The sequence below is a fragment of the Prunus mume genome, linkage group LG3, assembly GCF_029339155.1.
Source record: "Prunus mume cultivar Tortuosa linkage group LG3, ASM2933915v1, whole genome shotgun sequence".
Classification (NCBI taxonomy): Eukaryota; Viridiplantae; Streptophyta; class Magnoliopsida; order Rosales; family Rosaceae; genus Prunus; species Prunus mume.
This window is the reverse complement of record NC_142700.1, coordinates 25,027,438-25,045,914: the sequence shown is the minus strand read 5'-3', so window position 1 is coordinate 25,045,914 and position 18,477 is coordinate 25,027,438. Positions and strand designations below refer to the sequence as shown.

At 36.1% G+C, this 18,477-nt stretch overlaps 2 protein-coding genes across 7 annotated transcripts; one reads left to right on the top strand and one right to left on the bottom strand.

The window, feature by feature from the left end:
- Window positions 1–1,572: 1,572 nt before the first annotated feature.
- On the top strand, window positions 1,573–7,842 carry LOC103327159 (Got1/Sft2-like vescicle transport protein family). Of its 6 annotated transcripts, none has more exons than XR_016125452.1 (8): window positions 1,573–1,980; window positions 2,121–2,174; window positions 2,506–2,580; window positions 3,262–3,335; window positions 4,181–4,298; window positions 4,425–4,483; window positions 5,316–5,562; window positions 7,480–7,842. XR_016125452.1 is itself a non-coding variant. In XM_089048986.1 (7 exons), exons 1-7 carry the CDS (start codon window positions 1,828–1,830, stop codon window positions 7,556–7,558), a joined length of 612 nt encoding a protein of 203 aa, XP_088905112.1. In that variant the 5' UTR covers window positions 1,601–1,827; the 3' UTR covers window positions 7,559–7,842. The 6 variants fall into 6 exon arrangements, 2 of the variants coding, with proteins under 2 accessions (XP_088905112.1, XP_008227666.1); XR_016125455.1 differs by lacking the exon at window positions 5,316–5,562 and adding an exon at window positions 4,656–4,753 and having other exon boundaries at window positions 1,582–1,980; XR_016125454.1 differs by lacking the exon at window positions 7,480–7,842 and adding an exon at window positions 4,656–4,753 and having other exon boundaries at window positions 1,582–1,980; window positions 5,316–5,451.
- A 690-nt stretch (window positions 7,843–8,532) lies between these two features.
- LOC148919213 (uncharacterized) lies at window positions 8,533–9,357 on the bottom strand. Its single transcript, XM_089048809.1, has one exon. The coding sequence runs from the start codon at window positions 9,355–9,357 to the stop codon at window positions 8,533–8,535; it is 825 nt and encodes a 274-aa protein (XP_088904935.1).
- Between the last annotated feature and the right edge of the window lie 9,120 nt (window positions 9,358–18,477).

Sequence of the window (18,477 nt, the reverse complement as noted above, 5' to 3'; positions counted from 1 at the left end):
TCAATGTCAGTTCTTATTCTTAGAGCACTTTTACCCATTTGCCTTGGCTTGATTGATGGAGCATACCCATTGATATGGCAACTTGATCATCATCTTCTTCCTCCTTTTCTTATTCAGCTCGTTTGCGCCATCTTTCTTCAATTTCTCTCTCTTGCCTCTCTAAAAACCTCCTTGTGTAAGACATTGAGAGCAACAAATGTGTTTTCTAAAATTTGAGAAAAGACATTGAGAGCAATAAATGTGTTTTCTAAAATTTGAGAAATTTTTCGAATAGAGAGGATATGGTGTGAGAGGTCTGAGTTGGTGTGGAAAGTGAATCTATATATGTAAAGCAAAAAGTAGAGAATGGTGAAACATTCAAAATACCTAATTCAAACATTAAGAATTCAAACATTAATTAAATGAGGATAATATAGTAAATTCATATTTCTTCATATTATAAAAATAAAAAATAAAAACAAAATCAGATAATAAGTCTTACTTTTATGGAACACTAGCCCCTTGTCACACACATGGTTTTCTTTTTTCTTTTATTTTTAGAATTAAGAAAAGATAATTTTAATTTTACCAATTAAAAAAGAAAAAAGAAAACCAATTTGCGTGAGCATGTGCCAGGGACTAATAATATTAGAAGGAGAAGAAAATGTATGAAGATTTGGTGTGAAAAGTGAAGAATATTGGTAGGTATTTATAAATAAAAAAAAAATTCAGTTTTTTTGGTATTTCTTTAAATAAAAATCGAACTTTTTTCAATTTGTTTTACACAAAACACGGCAACTGTTGCATTGCAGGACATAATATGATCAAACACCCCAAGACAAGCTAGTGGCTTGTAGTTGTTGGGCGTTAATGCACGGAAGTTTCAAATTTTTTTTACTGTTGGCACATGCACTTTGTATGTGCCAACCTAACGTAAGCCTTCGGGCATAAGCTCGGGCTCGATCTACCTTTGGGCTTGTGTTGGTGGCTCCCATCGCTTGCCCTGCTCGTGAACCTTGAAACGAGCCTCATACCCAATTTCGCTCAAGCTAGCTCGCAACGGTGGAAGTGCTCTTAGAGCATCTCCAAGGAGATGTCAAAACCAAACATCAAATTTAAATTTGATGGTGATGTGGCAATTTGATATTTAAACAGTTTTATACTTCACCCGATATGTCAAATAAATAATTATTGTAACACTCAAATCATTAAAGATAAAGAAGAAGAAAAAAAGTAAAATTATAAATGAAAGTAACAATTGTCTTTAAAAATAATAAAATATTTATTTGACATCTTGCTTTTGGGATGTCAAAAATAATGAACCTCCAATCTTCATTCACATTATTTGATAATTCGGTTGGAGATGCTCTTAGAATTGCAATCATTTACTTTGAAACCGGATTGAGGCATTTCTGCTGGAATTATGTGGGTCAATTTGCTGCTCCCACCCCCAACAAACTTTCACAAACAAAATTCATTTTTTACTCACAATTTGAATTCTAAAACGAAAATAAAATAAATCGCATTTCCTAAAACAATGACAATTAATGAAAGTTTTGTTCCAACGCAACAATGACGACCAAATGGATGTGTAAATCAAAAGATAAAAGATGAAGGACGTTGATTGATTTGGGAGTTGGACCGAAATAACGACTTTTAAAAAGTGAGGGATCACCCGAGCGAGTAGCTAAGAGAAAAACAGGTAGGAGGTCAATTGCAGGAAGTAGAAGTTTTCTTTTCATAAATACCGAAATCTTTCCCAAATCAACGAAGAAAATAAAAAGAAAACCTGTGAGAGAGAGAGAGAGAGAGAGAGAGAGAGAGAGTGGGAGATCCAGAACTTAAAGAATGGAGAAGATGAACCAGGCCTATGAGAAGGTGAAGATGCTGGTGGGTATGGAGGTGGATGAGGACGACCATGAAGCTGCTTCTTCTTCTGCTCTACAGGATACCAACTTCATCGACGACTTCAATCGCAACTGCACATTGTCCACCAAACAGGTAATTACTCTACGACTTCAATTCGCAGAAACCAACTCATGGCTCAGACCCAGATCTGCATTTCCTTTATTTTTTATTTATTTTTTATTTTCACTAAAATCTCAATAGTGGCTTTATTTTCTTTCTGTGTGATTCAACAGAGGTTTTACGGTTTCGCCATATGCTTGACTGCCGGTTTAACTTGTACGCTCCTGGTAAGTTTTATTTGCATCTAATTGTTTTACTTGTGCTTTTATTTTTGCTACTCAGTTCTATTTTCACAGTGTTGTGTTATTATCCAAAGCTAAGATTTTAGTGAATGGATGGTGATTATTGGGAAATCTGCTTTTATGTTATTAAGACATGTACTGTTTTAGGAGCTTCAATTGAAGTTGGATGTACTATTGGCCTGACCATACTAACAAGAAAAATGTTAAAATCCTAGTTTGAGCTTGATGCAGATTACTAAAATGTCTTCTGCTTTATATGATTATCAATCAAATAAAAAGTTATTTTATGTATCAATCTTTACATCCCCTACCACAGGTGGGTGGGGTGACGGCCAGTTTTGGTATGTTGGGAGATATCATTATTGCCGAACCCATTACATTGCATTTGCAGGTAAAATAGTAATTGAACAAACATTGAATAAGACAGTACCTGAGGATTCACATGACTAAGACTTGTCATTATGGTCTTTATAACCGTGCGTGGTTTGTGTCATATCGGTGTCTAAGTTGTGTTAGATGGACAAATATCACTATTTAGTTCTAAAAGTGTTTGCTCTGTTTCAAGTACGCATGTCAGATCATAATTTGTTCACGTTATTTAATACCTGACCTGGATAAAAAGTTTCGTGTTGGTTTTCTTGGAACTACTAGTTTCTCCTACCATGACACATTTGTGCTCAATAATTCTTGTTTTGGAATTGATTGCAACTCAAAATCTCTTACATTCTACTCCTTGTGCAATTGCCAAACTCAATATGTTTAAGGCTTCAGTATCATAATAATGCTTCTATCATGTGTTGTACATATTTAGTATCTACAATATGCTTTTAGAGGGGAAGGCATTGAAGCGTCCTTGAACAAAGTACTAACAGTTGGACTATATGTGTTTTTTTACTGTGTTGCTGGAAAATTGAACTCCTAAATTTAGTTTTTCAATTTAGAATTAAGTTAAAGTTACCTAGTAATTTTATTTTGTATATTACAGGACAATTGGAAAATTGACTTGAATACATGTTAGGGGCCTTCCTGCTATGGTACTGATATGTAGGCTTGTTTTCTTTTCATGTGACAGTCGATGCTTGTTTTCTTCCATCCAATCAAGTTTGGAATTACATTCACACTGGGAAATCTTCTTTCACTTGGGAGGTTTGTGTTAGATTTGCTTCTCATGTGATCCATAAGTGGTTTAAAATGTGATTGTTTTTTTGTTGCAAATTTTGGTAAGGTAGCATTTGATGTCAGTCAACATGAAACGCCTTGTGTGCTTAACTAAATAAATAGTAGTAAATGGTTAATTTACAAAAAGGTTTAAGTTTTCTTCTTATTATTATTTTTTTCAGTTGCTCTCTTGGAAATATCAGTGAAGGTTTGAGGTGTCCTAATGTGTGACATTAAAATTTCAGAATCTCTTCCTAACTTTAGTTTAGTGGCCCAGTGTATTTGCCCCTTTTTTCTTTTTTTCTTTTGGCTAGCCAACTTGGAAGTAGGTTGGTTTTACATCCGAATGTCCCATAGAACAAGTATATTTGCTCCCTTCTTGTGCGTTCAAATGATTGTATTATCCCTTAATGTTTTTTCCTCTTTTTTTTTTTTCAGTCTGAAGTTCTCAATGTGTTTCTCGTTTTTAAAAAACATTGACAGCTTGAGACCAAACTGTTGAAATATCTTGTCCATCTCTTCAGGAAAATGGATATCTCCAGAAAATATTTTTAGTTCAATTCTTTTTTTCTCTCCATTAAAAAAAGTATAAAAAAGGGAAATTGGGAACTAATACAACAATCTGAATTCGTAAGAAGGGAGCAAATGTACTCGTTCTGTGGGACAGTTTGGTAGTAACTTGTTTAATGTTTTTCTGGTTCTAAATTTTTTTCAGTAACTCTGTTCCTTAGAGAAAAAAAAAAGGACACATTATTATTATTTTCCTTTTATAAATTGGCTAGGGAAAATTTTTTTCCACTTCAGATTTTAAGTTGGATTCTTTTGTCTGGCAGCACAGCATTCCTCATTGGCCCTAAACGGCAAGTGACAATGATGCTTGACCCTGTCCGTATTTATGCAACAGCCATATACCTTGCAAGTATAATAATTGCCTTGTTTTGTGCTCTTTATGTAAGTTTCACACTGGCTTTCCCCTTTGGTTCACTTTCTTTTTCTTAAGTATATTTTGAATAGTGTTATTTTCCTTCGAATAATTTTAGCATCTGATGTTATCTAATTTTCTTTTGCATTGAGCAGGTTCATAACAAGTTATTGACACTTCTGGCGATACTTTTAGAGTTTGGTGCATTGATTTGGTATGTGCCAGCATTTGCGTACTTTCTTGTTGTGGCCATTTTCTTTCAATCTCATTCATATGTTATTGAGGAGTTGAGATCCACATTCTTTTTAAGGGAAAAATTAACATATACCCCTGAACTTCAGCTTGTTTGGCACTTTTTTTCTGAAGAATTTTTTTGGTTTCAACAGCCCTTAAACTAAAATATGTGGGAATGTCAGGCTTTCCATAAAATCCATCCAATTTTCTGTTAAATTGGACATGCGATGCACACATGACCTTTTTACAGGTATTTTGTCTCTTTCTTTTCTTCTCCTTCTCTCTCCTTTCTCTCTCATCTCTCTCTATCTCAACTTGTCATTGAAGACATATATAGCAAAACAAAGCACTAGCACTTCTCATCTACTCAAATTAGTCAGCATCTGAGGTCAAATTGGAAAAAGAAATTCCAATACCTGAATCAATGAACATCTAGAAAACCCCAACTATCCCTGCTACGAAATTCCTAGCTGTGAGGTTGGTACCACTGGATTTTCAAGTACATGTCTTCAATAAATTGGGTTTCTGCAAGAACAAGAAAATCCATTTATGGGTCACAACCATTGAGTAGCCAGAGGCCTATAAAATCAACATCTGATATTGGTACGAATAAGCTACATCGGTGCGTGCATTTAATATCTAGTGGGTCAAGGTCATACATGATTTAGAGAAAACATCATTAGAGAATACATATTTCTGGAAACTCTGGATGCTCACCGATTCTGGTATTGGAATTTCATTTTCTGATTTGAATCCAGATATTCACCTGTTTGAGTGGATGAGAAGTGTTAGGGCTTTGTTTTGCTTTGTAGGTTTGGAATGGCAAACTGGGATAGAGAGACAAGAGAGAGGAGAGAGAATGAAAGGGGAAGAAAGGAACGGAAATGTCCCCAAAAAAAGAAGTCGCATGTGCTTCGCATGTCAAAGGTTAAGAGAATGTGGCAGAATTAACGACAAGCTTGCCATTGCAAAAGAATCAGAGTTAGGGCGTATTTAAAACATAGTTTTTGTTCTTCCAATGGGCAAAGTGCCAAACGAGACAAACTTCATGGGGTATAGGTGAATTTTTCCCTACTCTTAATGTTGCATGTCATTTGTTTTCCTTTGGATAACTGAAGTCTCTCATTATAATTTATATATTATATATAGTGAGATCTTCTTTCTAGGGTGGACTTTAGTTAAAGGACGAACATATCAATAACATCTCGATAATATATCAATAACATATTGGTAACATGTCAACAATGTGTTGATAGATTATTAAAAGGAATTAACTAAAGGACAGAAGTCCTGCAGAGAGAATAAATATTTATGTGGAACATTAAATTACATTGAAAATTTAAAATGAATGAGTCTATTACGGGCTTTTTAAAGTAACTTGTGTGCTTAGGTGTCACATAAGTGGAAACTTGTGGGGAGCACTTAAATGGTAAACCCACAGGGTCCTCCTTGGTTGCCACAGAACAAGAGAAATGAAAGGAAAGAAGTAGCGTGTTTTCTTAGGTGCCATGACAGTGTAAACTTACATTAGCTTTTAGCGAAGAAGAGCAAAGTGGATGAGGAGCAAAACAAAAGTCAGATTAGAATTTAAAAGAGGAAGATAAAATTAGGGGTACCAATTTTGGAAATGACATGATAACCTGTCATGAAATAACAGAAAATTAGTACAAAATTGACATGAGTTATCATATTTGTAGTGTCAGGAAGTTTTTGGCATGACATTTTCATGTTAGTAGTTAAGCACAACATTGACAGGAAATAACTGTGTAAGTTACAAAATAACCCTCCCGAGTAAATGTGTTGTGCTCTGGCTTGCCACCCATCCTAGTGTCAGGAAACATGTCATGTTCTGTTGTGCCATGGCAGTCAAAAACATGACCCAAAAAGATGAATTGCCAACAACTGATAAAATAAAAGTTGGCAGCTTAGAAAAGGAGGCCTGTGCACACTTAGTAGACCATTCATAAACCCGCCTCAGAAGGCGACCTTGACAACTCCAAAATAGATTGCTAGTCCACTTAAAAACCCTAAACCCTCCCCTTAACTCATATAGGACCTGTTCACTGCCAACATTTCCCTAACAATGAAATTATGTGAAAATTTTATATGACAAATTTCGATTCATCAAGGCACCATAGAATGATTTCATCGTAGAGAACATGAACGTTTGTTTTTTATTGCTATGGATTAGAAGTCCACTGCTTATGTGATGAAGTGGATTGGGATTAAAAGCAGATCGATTGAGTATGAAACTTGGTCCGCTGGCCAAAGTTTCCCAAGATTTCTGCTCTACAGCCTTGATTTTTCAACTCACAGTAATATCGCATTTCAAGCAAGCAAAGCACATCATACTCATCTTTATTTGTTTGAGTTTAAAGTTTTGGGTATACTTGTCTATTTGCTTATTGGCCCCTTTTTTTAGTAGCTGGAATTTGGATCAAGAATAGGAATTTTTTCCCATTCCATGCATATATTATGTTAGTCTAGTTTTGGAATGGAAACATAAATAAGGAATTTACCTTAGTTGACTAGAGTCAATTCCACTTAAGACCCGGAATGGAAATGCAAAGGGTGGTATTTCTATGCCATAGAACTAGGAATGTAAAATCACTGCAAATACCCTTTCATTATTTGGTTGTATTAAAATTAGAAACTTTCATTAATTGGCTGTATTAAAATTAAAAAAGAAAATAACTCCAAGATAGTGAGGAAATGAAATACATTCCTATTCCAATTGCGTATTCCGGTCAAACAATGTGACAGGTAATAAAGCAATGTCATTAAAAAAAAAAAAAATAATTTTTGTTGAAGTTTGACAATGTTCTTGCTTATATATGTACCCTGATGTTGTATTGGAATCAAAAGTATTACAATGTCTAATAACTAGTCTTCAGGAATCTATAGTGTCCCTTATTTTGTGTCTCTCTATTGGTATGGTAGTATTCATTTATTTTGCATTGGTGTTTTGAGTAACAGGTATAGCTTGAGCTACATCCCTTTTGCTAGAGCCATGTTATCCAAGATCATGGTAGCTTGTTTTGACACTGATTTTTAGGCTGATATTCGCCAAGGAAACAGCTTGGGACTCATCCATCGGAGTAGATATTTCCTAATATTAGTTTTTGTTGTGGCCTTGCACACAGAGAGAGTCCAACCTAAAGCACCACACGATATCGAAATGTATGTGTATGGATTGAGATTGTAATTTCTACCGTTGTTTATCCTCATGTCCATAGAAGGAAGATACTTCATTTCATTGCTGTGCTCATAGAATGTGCTCATAGAATGTGACCTCTTACATCACTTTCTTCTTTTAATCTTTGTTTCTTTTGATTTACGCAAGAATTTGATAATTCAGGTCCGTTTGGTGCAAGGTTTAGGAGCTTGGGAATGAGTATGAAATTGCATTCCCATGTTTGGTAAGTGCATCTTTGGGAATGGAATATCTCACTTATGGGTATGACCGTATGAACTTCCCATATAGGGGGAAATTTCATACCTTTGGCTCACCTTCGGAAATTTCCCCCCCACATGGTAAAGCATGTAATGCAATTTTTGTTTTTACAAACTTACCCCTATCATAATTTTCAAATATCACTTTTGACCCTTCAAAAAACTTTTCGTATTTCTTTTTCCTTTCTTTTTAACTCATCAAGGGTATTGTTGTAAAACTAGAGAACTTGTCATTCCTAATACTAGGCATGGGCACGGATTGGTTTGGAACGGTAGAAGGCTCTTCTATTAACCAAACCAAAGACTTCGATAGACCATTTTCTCTTCCGTTAACCAAATCAAAGACTTAGGTACAGTGGCGGATCCAGGATTAAAAAATCAGGTAGGCGAAATTTACCTTAAAAACTCGACGGTATGAGTGAATTTTATTGATAAAAATAAAAAGATACACCTAGTCAGGGGGACGTAATGAGCCTTACCCTCAAATATGCATATTTATACATAAATAAAAGCTTAACAAAAAAAAAAAAAACAAGAAGTAAATGCAATGCAACACAAAAACTAAACTATTTTAATCTAAAATTGTACCCTACGAGGCTTAGAAATCTTAAATTCTTCAATTATCTCTTCATTATCGATACTATTAGCAAACTCTCTTTCTATGTGGAGAATCATGCAATCAGCAAGGAATTCATCAGCTATGGTTCTTCGAAGTCTATTCTTAATAATTCTCATACATGAAAAAGCTCGTTCCGTTGTTGCTGTAGAAACAAGAAGAGTCAACACCAACTGAATCAATCTGTAAAGCAAATGGTAGTTTTCTGCCAAAGTTGTTTCCACCAATTGTTGACATAACTGAGGAAGAGTGGTGAGGTTCTTAAAGCAGGGAAGGCGATGCATATCATTTTGAAAATACCTCAACTCAATTTCCAAACCTTTTAAGTCATTTGGACTGAAATCAGCAGGATAGAATTTCTCAACAAGTTTACATAGATGCATAATATTGAATGATTTGAAGGAATTACGAGGATCCAATGCTGAGCTAAGAATAAGAAGCTCAACTGTTTGTTCTGGAAATCTGTCATTTAACTCCCACAACATGCAATCTATCACATCATTAAAGACATCAATGCGATAGTAATGTTTAACTGTAATAAAATCTTTTTGTTGACAAGAACGACATGTGCCCATCATACAACAAGAACTCATATCAGGAACATCAATACCATGTTGTTCATTCACCGAATATTGGCATATTTGAAGACGTAATCCCGGATCACGCTCAAGATAATTGATATTAAAATCTTGACCACTATCAACTCTTTGAGTCTCAACTCTTTCAACTTGAGGCTCGACAATGGGAGAAGAGAGAAGATTTGGCTCATCACAAATGGGAGGCATTCTAGAAGATGATGACCCATCATTCTTTTTCTTAATAAAAGAGAACAAATTCTTTGTTTTCTTGGGGTTTCGATTGTAATCCGACATAATAAAAGATAACATATTTAATCAAATATCCCAACAAAAAATCAAACAATTTCTCATAATAGCATCAATGAATTTAGTCAAACATTAACATACCAACAACAAAACAAACATCTCAACAATGCCAACATCAAATCAAACATCTCAACAAAATTCTTAAAATCAAAGACCTAATTAATTTCAAAAAAAATCCCCAAATTATATTTCATTCCTAATTAAACCCTAAAAAACTCAATTTCAAATTAAAATTAAAACTAAGATGCATATATTTATTTTAGGAATAACCCAATAGAAAAAGATAATTAAAGAGAAGAGATTAAGAAGAATACTTGTTTCCTTGTATATGAGAAGAGAAGAGAAGAGGCTGCCCAGTGTCCACGATTGCACAACACAGCTAAGACTTGCGTTGAGAAGAAGCTTTCCCGACTCTGTCTGGAATTGCACTGCACAACCACTATTTGGTTGCTTAAGTTATATTCTTTCTTTTATTAAAGTTTGAGTGGGCCATTCATAACATGGGCTGCCTGGTTATAATTTTTTTTCTTCAGTTTTTTAAAGTTTGAGTGGGCTTGTGCTGTGGGTTTTATATGGATTGGGTAGGCAAAAGTGTATACCAACACATGGAATGGATATCAATTACATAGCTTATATATAGGTTTTTTTTTTTAGTGAAATATTTTTGCCTACCCTGTCCTGGCTTAAGATCTGCCCCTGCTTAGGTAGACATCGGATAGTTAACCTAATATTCGGTTCGGATTGGTTCGGTACGTCGGTAGTATAGTAATAAAAACATACTAATAAAAATACAATTTATAATACTTTCACATAACATAAGTTCTTGAACAAATACACCAAATTATCATTGTGAAATATAAAATCCAATAGTCTAATTCATCCAAGTATGAAATCATATAACTTAGTTACTATATCATTCAATATATACTCAAGATGTATTGGGAGCCACTTGTGTTTGTTGTTTGAACATTTGAGTGTTATTTTTACTGAATTCTTTACATTTATGTAAATGATTTTGACATTTTTTTCGCAGTGGGTTCTTTAGTTTTTCATGCTGAATCCAACTATAGAAAGAACATAAAATTTGGAACAAAGGTCGAAACTAGAAAACATAGAAAATTCATAAATTCCTCTCTAACCAAAAAGTGCTACAGTACTGGGGTGATAAAGAAGTGATAGAATGGTGATAAAACAGTGATATAATTGTGATAAAGAAGTGATACATCAGTGATAAAGGAGTGATACAAAATGCTAATTGTATTTATCTTTGGTTTCTTATTTTGTATTTAAATAATAGAATAAGTATAAATATCTGATCGGTACGGGTTTTCATCGGGTTAGGAATATTGTTTCTGTTAACCAAACCAAACATCTCGGTACGGATCGGATTAGAATAATTAAAATTTAAAAATAATTATTTAACCAAATCAAACCAAACCGTTGTTACGGTACAGTCGGTACATGGATAATTTGGATGAGATGCCCACCCCTATCTAATACTACACAAACCAAACATGAGAATGGGTAAAATGGTATTTCCTAGTCATTTTCTACTGTTCTCAAACATGGGAATGAAGTTCATTCCCATCTTATGGGATTATACATGAGAATTTTATTCCCATGAAGCTCAAAGATGTGTAGGAACATGTCTAAGAACTAAATAAAGCATTTAAGTGAACATGTTGACTGAGTGAACAAATTTAACACAAAATTTTAGGTTGCAAAAGCCTATTTTTATTTTCTTTGTAGCTTAACTGTCGATTTACCCTATGACCTTGTGTGCTACTTTCACCCTCAACTTTTTTTTGGAAAATTAAGTACATGAACTAATTTTTATTACCAATTCCCCCCACCGTCTAAATCTCAACATTTCATCATATATTCTGTTAAATCATTATAAAAATAATTTATTTATTTTTTGGAAAGATTGAAGAAAAAGAGAACAAAAACTAAAAACTAAAAAAATCCTAGCAGCCCAGAACCCAAGCCCCCCTACCATGTTTTCTTCTCCTCTCATTCCTCATGACCACAACCCACTGCAAGCCACCCTCCCCCTCCTCCCCTCTTTTGTTTTTTCACCCCATCCCCATCCTCACCCCGATTTCTTCTCCCCAATTCCCCATGACCACCACCCTCAAGCTCCAACCCCAAAACGAACCCATAACCCACAGACCCACCCCTTCCCCATCACAAGCCCACCCCTCATCTCTCTCTCTCTCTCTCTCTCTCTCTCTCTCTCTCTCTCTGTTTATTAAAATGATTTTATTTATTTATTTTAGATTTCATATTATTTTAACATATAAAATGACCAATGTGTCCTCATATTTAATGGCAAATTGGATGAAATGCTGAGATTTAGAAGATAAGGGGCTAATTGGCAATAAAATTGGTTCATGTACTTCATTTTCCAAAAAAAAAAAAAAACAAAAGAGTTGAGGGTGCAAATTGAAAGTAGCATACAAGTTCAGGAGATAAATCGACAGTTAAACCGTAGATTAAATGCTTTTTTTTTTAGGTCAAAACAAGAAATTTTAGAAGAGGTGGATTGGTATATTGTTAACTAAAAATAATATTAGTAAAAATTAGGCAACCCAAGAACACCTACTAATGCATGTTTACTTACTATGAATGTGGGAGCCATGAATCTAGGAATTCAAATAAGGGATCAGATCAACTACTACCACCTAATTGATCCCATTCTCGATTTTGAGGGTGTTCGATTACTGATTTTAAGGTGGAACCGACATAATTTTTTGACGGGACCTGCCTTGAATTCCTTGAAATTTGGGACAAATCCTGTGGTAATTCAGGCATCGTACTTATGTCGGGCCCACATACTATAGAAACGAGACTTTCTACTGAAATTTCAGCAGAGTCCCATGAAAAATGGACATTTCCCAAAATTTTCAACTTGTTAAAAACACGTTTAAACATCCTAACAGGCAGCATGCACAAGATAAATTCATGCAGTTTACATATTAGGCCTCCGACCTTATAATCAATCCTAACATGGGCAATATCAAAGCAGTCTAAAGAATTTCAGTCAACAGAATAGAAGCAAATGAAAATTAGTCCTACAGAAGCTTTAGGCTCGGAAGTAGAGATCTCGGCTCGGCCGCTCGATTCAAATCTATCTACTACCTGGGGCCGCAAAACAGAAAAGTGTGAGTGGATAAAAACAAGGTTTAGTTCACATTTGAAAACAACATAATATAACCGCACCATTTAGAAAACGATGCCGAAAACAACATGCATGCAAAACCGACATAGCTATATGTATATGTATATATCTAGTTGAGTCAAAACCATAGTGAAATCTGAAATATCAAAGTGATATTTTATTACTCATCCCATTCAAACCTTTCTATATTATTCCCAAACTAGTCTCTTGAAACACGTGCCCGTTGGCACGATGAGCGAGGATGTAACAACAGAGTCCTTAATTAATATTTAATTATTAATTTATTCTAGTAAAAGACAATTATACCCCTAGAATATTTTGTTAGGTTTGAAGTTATTTTTTTTGACCAGGAAGGAATTTGAGGATTTGGGTGGTACCATTGCTTAGAGCTCGACGATACGAGTTCGTAGACATGCGGCACGCCCAATTCCGAGTTGTAATGAAGGAGAAAAGGGCTAGAAATGAAAAGGACGTAAATGAAATTTTAAAATTTCTTATGGCTACAGTAGAACTCTTTTTATTTTCTCTCTCCTTCTTCCTCCCACACAGCTTCATCCATTTTTTCTTCTCGGTTTTTCGACAGTCACTATAGCAACAGTGACTGTTTGATTTTCAAGCCACAAAATCGACGTTATCGTTCACCGGATGGCCACGCCACCTTCACGAAAAGTATTCATCTCGTCCTCCTCTATAAAACCCACCTAAGACCCGATTCGATTGGCTAAGGATGAGCTCGAATCGAAGCTAAGAAATGGTTAGGCTTTTTCCGGCAGTATTTTTGCTTTTTCCGGCAACCCCGACCACGGAATCTGTTGAGTAAGGTATGGAAATTCATCTACTCTTCATGCTCTATCCATTTATGTAGGTATTGAAGATCGATTTTGAAGTTTTACAGATTGTCCCATATACCCATATTATGCCGATGGTTTCGGCTAGTTCCAGTTGGTTTTTGGCCTTGGTCAAAGAACAAAAATGGTTCCAAATAGGGTGTTTTACCTAGGGTAGGAGTTTGGGCCAGAGGTTTGGAAGTTATGTATTTATTGTGTTCAGATGTGAAGAGTATGAGTATTTAATTATCTGTTTATTTATCACCTGCTTATATATTCATGTGGTTAATTGTGTTGTAAGATTATAAATATAATATTGGAATGTTATGCTAATAAGAGATCTTTATGGTTAACAAGCTTGCTAAGTATTTGATACATATATTTAGTGGTTAAAAAGGAAGAAATATAGCTTTTGGGTTTTATCATATTTTGGTGTATATATATATATATATGGATATATTTTAAGTTCAGTTGAGAACCAATTTATTGAAAGTTTATGTAAATAACACATTATGGTTTTCAAACCCACCGCAAGGGTACCCCCCAAGTTGCCTTGAGACAGTTTATGCCCCACGAGTTTCGAGGACGCCTAAATCGTGTGGTGCCAGGTTGCGGCTCGGATTGAAGTGTTATCTCCGACACCTGCCAGTTTGCGGATTAGGCTGACTACGGTCCCCTGAATCCTGCTAGCTTACGGCTCGAGTTGACCTTGTGTCATCGAGACCTGCCAGAGGAATTGACGGATATCGGAATTGTGAATATCGTGAATTGAGAAATAAAGGGGGTACGCCTAGATGGAGAGGATTTAAGTTCTGAGATGCTTTTAAACTAAATTGAGGATTTTATACAATTACTATTATTTTCTTAATCGATATACTTTTGTCACGAGAGAAAGTTGGATATATATATATATATATTTATATATATGTTTTAGGTAAGTTTCGATACAAGAGTATAAGGGTTTTCGGAACTTATAAATCTTTAACTTATTTTATTTCACCTTATTTTACTTTAGTATGTTTATTCATCTTTATCTTTCATTGTTTTATATAGTATTAAATATCATAAGTTTTTCTAGTATATTTTGCCCCATGAGTCTTAGAGTTATCCAGACTGTGGGAGCGAGGATTGCAGACCAGGTTGACCAGATATCTCCTGAGTCCATCGAGGATTACAAGTCAGGACTTATCACCAATGGTGTCATGAGGAATTGATAGTTATGGCTTTCCAAGTGTTATTACCTGAATCTAAATGCTTTTATTTATTCAGTTGATTATATATTGCCATGTGAGAAATGCCAGGAAGCTTAAAACATAAAGCTGAGATGAAACTTGAGAACTAGAGTGGTTTTGTAATGAAAGAACTATGTGTGGCTTGATCCCTCAGTAAGGGTGGGTACGTAGGCAGCCTATGGTTATAAGGTGCAGCCACGAGTTACAATGGTTGAGATTTCCAATGTATTATTGTTGTTCCCGTAGTTGAGATGAATTTTATGAGCATATTGATTTATTTGATTTGTTGCAGCGTAAGGCTAGATTGATATGATCCTTAATTTCTTTTGTATATAGTTCGATACATGCTAGCAGTTGTGATACATATATATATTTAAACATATATGCTTGTTTCACAGGTGACATATTTTTGGGAAATGTTCAGTTTACAGGGGAGACTTTGCTGAATTTTCAATAGAAGTTGCATTTGAATTTCTTTTAATTTCAGTTAAAAGGGCAATTTAGTCTTTTGTGCCCAGTATTAGCCAGGTGTTGAACACTCACAGGGTTCGGCTCGGATTCCAAAGTGGAATTTGGGTCGGGTCCTGTCAACTTAATATCAGAGCGAGGTTTAATTTCTTGCAGACCCTGCACCTCGTGTGCATCCGTGAGTTAGACAGAGTAGCACGTTCGACTACAAAATGATACCCCTTCGGCGTAAGGGACGTTGCAAATTGTATTAGGGAGTTTCGTAAGCTTGTAACCCCAGAAAAGTAGTGGATTTTAAATTACGGGTTACGAGAGTCAACGGTGGGTCGTGGCAAACCCAATTGAGAGTTAACAATGCTTAAGGAGATTATAAGTTCTCTAACAGAAAAATTCACAAAGCGAGGTACATTTTCAGGCACACGCATATCGTACTTAGTGTGTTGACTACATAGCTAGGTTTCCACTCAGTTGTTAGAGATAGAGAGCTTAGTAGTAGATTTGTCAACTATAACGATCGAGGACATTGTCAGTGAGTAATGTTTAAATGAGCCGAGAAATCTTAGCTACAAAGATGGCAAGTCTCTTATTCATACAGATGAATTTGGATTCATTGGATTTGGATTTGCCATGCCTGAAGAATTAATTCAAAAGAAATTACATTAGTAAGAAACACAGGGAGGGGAAACTTTCCTAATTTATAAAATGTTGTCACCAAAGACAATCCAGATTTGGCCATCAATGGTTAAAGTTGATTCAACAGTTTCAAATGATTAAATGGTGAACATCGTTGAAGATAGTTAAAGTAAGTAAATCACATAGGAATACAAAATTTCTCTAGATATTTAATTGCACCTCTAGATCTTGGAGGGGTGCCTAAGGAGTATTTCAGAGGGTATTTAGAGAAGATTTGAAAGATACTTATAGTGCTCTCTGCAGTAGGCGTGCAGTGTTCAAGTTGCTTATAACCTTGGTGAGGTGGATGATGATTATAAATCAATGAAGGATCATTACCGGAATTCTTTTTAAAGAATTATGTTGGCAACGTTGCTGGTTAATTGTAATGAAAGAGGAAAGCTGAAAAGCGGAAGTATTGAATCCGCTAAGATAAGTTAAAATTGTTAAGGGTTTTCAAAAGTTTAAATCACTCTCTAAAAGGAATTACAACAACGAAATTGTCAGGAGGAGTTAATGAATAAGTTACATAAAATGGGTGAGCTGCGAGCTTTTGCTTTAGTATACAGGGGATGTGTAGTACTGCATAAGGGGGATGTTCATAATATGAACCAATACCCTTTTTGATTGAAATATGATTTGATTGTATAATCTATAATTTTTCTCATGCTGGTCATTTACTTAACCCCTCCTCTTTAAAACACAACAAGTTCTGAATTTGGTTTCACCAGGATGTGGTTGAAGGGGGAAATTATAGTCCTTAATAGTAAGTAAATGTCGGGAGAGGTTCCGGCATTTAAGTTTTCATTTTGGTGATATTCATATTTTAAAGGCAAGTTTTGGAATGTTTTAAAGTTGAATGACCCTTCAATCGAAGCTTTATTAAGTGGGTAGCCAGGAAATATGTGAAGTTAAGTTCCAGTCATGCAAGTTGTGGAAGAGATTATTGGGGGACTTGAGGAGTAGATGAGGGTTTAGTTGTCACATCCCGGGACTGGCTCCGCCAGTAACACGATATTGTCCGCTTTGGGCCCCCTCTCGCCCTCACGGTTTTGTTTCGGAACCTCACGAGCAACTTCCCTGGGTCACCCATCCCGGGATTGCTCTAGTCTCCAACTCGCTTAACCGGAGTTCCTCAACTCCGAAGCCTGAGCTCCCAAAAGGCCTCGTGTTAGATGGATGCGGTGCGCACATATAAGGCACATCACCCCCTCTCCGTTGGTCGATGTGGGATCTTACAATCCACCCCCTCAAGGGCCCGACGTCCTCGTCGCACACTCGCACTACACGGCAGAGTGGCTCGATACCAAATTGTCACATCCCGGATGGCTCGCCCGTAACACGATATTGTCCGCTTTGGGCCCCCCTCTCTCTGCCCTCACGGTTTTGTTTCTGGAAGCTCACGAGCAACTTCCCAGTGGGTCACCCATCCTGGGATTGCTCTAGCCTCCAACTCGCTTAACTCGGAGTTCCTCGACTCGAAGCCGAGCTCCCAAAAGGCCTCGTGTTAGATGGATGCGGGTGCGCACATATAAGGCACATCACCCCCTCTCCGTTGGTCGATGTGGGATCTTACATTAGTACCCTCACCTTTTCGAGTGACATGTATGAAATTTCGAGGACGAAATTTTTATAAGGGGGTAGATTGTAACAACCCGGTCACAAGGTTGGTACCAAACGAACCGCTTCCACTTTCATTCTAGTAAGGGGTGGGATGGAGAGAGGAGGTGGAAGCGGTTCGTTTGGTACCACCTTGTGGCCAGAGGTGGTCGGAAGCAGGGTGGCTGGTCAAAAACCAATCGGTTGAAACTCATTTAGGAAGGGGGGGTGGGCAAGGAGGGGTTGGCATGCACGGGTGAGGGGGAGAGAGAGAGTGAGATGAAAGAAAGAAAAAATTCTGGTTTTTACAAACCCATTTTGAAATATTTAAGGTTTTGCCGCTATGCTTCCTTTGATAGTAACTTTTTCTTTACAATTCCGATTTGAGCTCACTACGTGTCTACGGACTCATCTCGACATGATCTACATCATGGTGCCATCCATTTTCCCAAAATCCTTTCGGATTAAGAAGTGACCAAAATGACCCTATCCCCGAGGGCAAAATTGTAAATTCACAATTTATGAAATTAAGTAAATTAAACGAATACTTAAATTTGGATCAGGATGTTACATTTTTTATTCCTTATGTGTTAGGAAATGCGGGAAAGTTAGGAATTGGTGGGTATTTATAGAGTTCGGAGTGTGTTTTGGAGTTGGATATGATTTTGATTAATTTAAAATATTATTTTAACCGTTGATTCAAATTTTAGCCGTTGTATTTTTTTTTTACCGTTAAAATAGCTTGGATTTAATATGGATCATTGATTTGGGTTACTGTTGGAATTATAAAAAAATCAAAAGAAGTGTTGTTACACTTGGCTCGATAGCTTATGCAGAACCTCTTGCACATGGGCTACATCATGGGTGTGTGGGCTCCACCAAAAAAAAATTCAGTCCAAGCAATAGCGAGATTGGTATTTGGCCCCCAGTTTGAGTTTTTCCAAATTTTAACCTCTTATTTTTCTTGAGTTGATAGATGAATTTAGCTAAAATTTAGGATTTTTTGAGTTTGGCATCATGGGGCCATCTCCAACCCAAAAGG